This window comes from Saccostrea cucullata, unplaced genomic scaffold, assembly GCF_032062105.1.
Source record: "Saccostrea cucullata isolate Sc308-1 unplaced genomic scaffold, CSIRO_AGI_Scuc_v1 ctg23647, whole genome shotgun sequence".
Classification (NCBI taxonomy): domain Eukaryota; kingdom Metazoa; phylum Mollusca; class Bivalvia; order Ostreida; family Ostreidae; genus Saccostrea; species Saccostrea cuccullata.
Genome location: NW_026938442.1, coordinates 5398 through 8472, shown reverse-complemented (window position 1 = coordinate 8472; position 3075 = coordinate 5398). Strand labels below are relative to the sequence as shown.

The 3075-nt window shown below is 34.4% G+C and overlaps 1 protein-coding gene across 1 annotated transcript; it reads left to right on the top strand.

Moving 5' to 3' along the window:
* Positions 1–158: 158 nt before the first annotated feature.
* LOC134250252 (uncharacterized) lies at positions 159–2628 on the top strand (the record flags this gene model as incomplete). The annotated part of the gene is made up of 3 exons (XM_062732606.1): positions 159–321; positions 907–1365; positions 2377–2628. Coding segments are annotated over exons 1-3 (796 nt in total), but the record flags the coding sequence as incomplete, so codon positions are not given.
* Positions 2629–3075: the final 447 nt, after the last annotated feature.

Sequence of the window (3075 nt, the reverse complement as noted above, 5' to 3'; positions counted from 1 at the left end):
TCATGACTAGTGTACTGTAATCAAATCTAAATATAATGTCAGCCTTACCAGTGATATTGGGAAACATAAATAAAATATATGATTATATTGAGATGCTAAAAACATATGTATTAATTTCTTATGCATATTCCTATTTTCTTCTAAAAGGTCTCCCTCTGGAGAATTTCAAATGCAGGAAACATCCAAGCCGTCCGTTAACCCAGTTCTGTATCCCGTGTGACGTCACCTTGTGTCAGATGTGCATCAGGACCTCTAGTGATCATAAAAAACATGACGTTAGAGATGTTGAGAAATTATTTAGAGAAATTCACAAGAAAAAAGGTTTGTAATGATGCAGAATGTATTAATTTGTAAAATCAAGACATTCATTTTTGAGAGTTTACCTTTCCATTAGATCACTGGACTGACTTGAGGCAGTAATAATCTGATTCTAGCTCACTTGAGCCGAAGGCTATAGCTAGTTCAAGTGAACTTTTTGATCAAAATTTTTCTGATGTTTGTCATTCTTCATGTTCTTGGTGTTGTCGTCATAAACTTTTCACATTTTCATCTCCTCAAGAACCACTGGGCCAATTTCAACCAAATTTGCCACATACATGTAGTGTCTTCAGATAAAGGGAATTCAAGTTTGTTCCCATGAAAGGGCCATGACCCTTCCGGGTAGCCCGCATGGCCAAGTGAAAGAACAGAGTGAGTTGATTCCTCATAAGTCAAAAAAATATGGAAACATTTTAGATTATTGTAAATTAGAGTTTATATTAACCCCTTCACCTTGGGGATAGATTTGGATCACATATCTTCTAACTTTGCAATACTTTTAATTTTTCTGCCTTTTTCTCTTAACCAAAATCAAAAACTACTGTAACAGTGACTGCTGTGGTCCATGGACCTCTTGTTTATTTTTAGATGGAGATACAGTTTTAATGTGCCTTCTTCTTTGTGCTTCATACAAAATAAATCTCAAAGAAAATCACTGGATACAGAAGTACAATGCTGTTGCTGAAGTCTTCGAAATCAAGAAGATTAAAAAGCCATCCAATCTTAGCAACATAAAGAAGTACAAACCAATACTGAAACAGGATCGTGTGAATGTTGAATTTTCTTCTGAATTCTTTAGAGACACATGTTTTCTTAAATATGCCAAAGATAGAGCATTTGTGAGCATGTTTCTGGATTGGGCAGAAAAAGAAAACATTGCAAAGTACTGCAGATCATCAAAGTATCGGAGAAAAAAGACTGAGGAGGAAGTTTGCTGTTGGTTATTACCAAATCAAACAGAACAACTGATAGAAAAACTTGGAGAAGACATGTTCACACATGTAACGATGATGGACCAATCAATACATGAATTAGTTTATAGCAAGCGTATGTTTCTTTTATTTGTTTTTCAAGTGTCTCTAACATTTTGCTGTTTCTTTCCGTTTTTTTTTCAAAGTTTATCCTCGCAGTACAGTTAAGGTAACAAATGGAAATACATGTATCAGTGATTTTTTTAAAATGAAAAATGCATACTTTATTAGGATGGGCGATTCTTTTAAGGTCTTCACTGATAAAAAAAATTATGTGAGCAGTACAGCTGCTAGTTTTCTTAAGCAATGAATTATCATGTTTTGAAAGATGCAGTCTCATAACTGCAATGGTGTGTGCAAACAAATTGAATAACGCGCGTTAGCGCGTTATGAAAATTTGTTTGTACACACCATTGCTGTTATGAGACTGCATCTTTCAAAAAATGATTATACAATGCTTATATTTACATTTTGTAGCCCCTGTATTTTCCACAATTTTAATTTTTTTAATTAAAATTCCCTCCTTATCCTTCATGTAAGTTGCAATTGATAGAACAGCTTATGGAATAGCTTAATCCAGGTTTCCCGCCAGAGTTTGTTTGCGCACAAGCCAAAATCCGCAAGGGAAAATAGTGCACAATAAAACAGATGACAATAATCAAAGTTTTATTATTTTTCAATCTAAAATAATAAACTTTATTTTGCAACAGAGAAATTCAAATGAATGGTATAAAAGACCTAAAGTTTCGCTTTGTTTAAACTGTAATGACGTAATACCTATATTCATACGCTAGGCAGACTTCGGTAATTTGGTCTTTTGTGTTATGTGTATTTATCACTTGTAATTTTATCATGCGTTTTATTAGGGTCAAACAAAGTAAATGTAAATATTGTTTAATATACGTAGCTTTATAAATATTAGTAAATAATTAAAATGCATAGCACAGTTAAAGCTTTACTCAACTACATGCAGTAAAAAGGCTTACGCGACATTTGTTCCTGTCCGCTTTATTGGAACTGTGATATATTTTTACTTTTATTGTGTGTTGTAATTCAGAATGAAAGAGATATATTCTTGTCATTGTAGTCGGCATACCAGTACAGGTTATAATGAGAGGAGATGAGTCTGTGAGGAACTTCTTGGACAATCTGAGGAAAGGGGAGACGACCATGTACCACGCCTCTGGGATGATCATTGGGTGTGCTGGTAGTGGGAAATCAACCCTACTGGAGAGACTGAAGGGCATCGACCTGAAAGAAATTCTGGAGAGTTCAAAGTCAACCAGAGGAATTGATGTCCAGGCTGACATATTTGATGTAACTGGAAAAACAATCAAGGGTATGATTTTTTTTTTATCTTATCAGATGAAGTTTTCCAAATAACGTGTTACAATCAAGACATGGCATAAGGCATGTGTTACAAACACTTTGACTCACAGCACTTAAAACTGTTTGGCAAACCTTACAGTAACGCTGCAGAAAAAAAATACTGTAGTATCTATGTCTGGATCATTATATTGAAAAAATATGTTTGTGACAACAAAGCTCAAGAAAGCTGTTTTAAGCACATAGGTCACAGTCAAGGTCACAGTCATTGCCTTTGGTGCCATTTGAAAGAACTTAATAAGTGAAGTTTGCATACCAACACAGGAAGAAACAAGACCTTTCAATTAAAACTTAATGGCGGCTTTCAGTGACTTTTCAGTTACCATTCAGCCAAAACAATACAGGACAAAACAATATATGCCCCGAATCTATTTAACACAAAACACAGTCTAAAAATCTA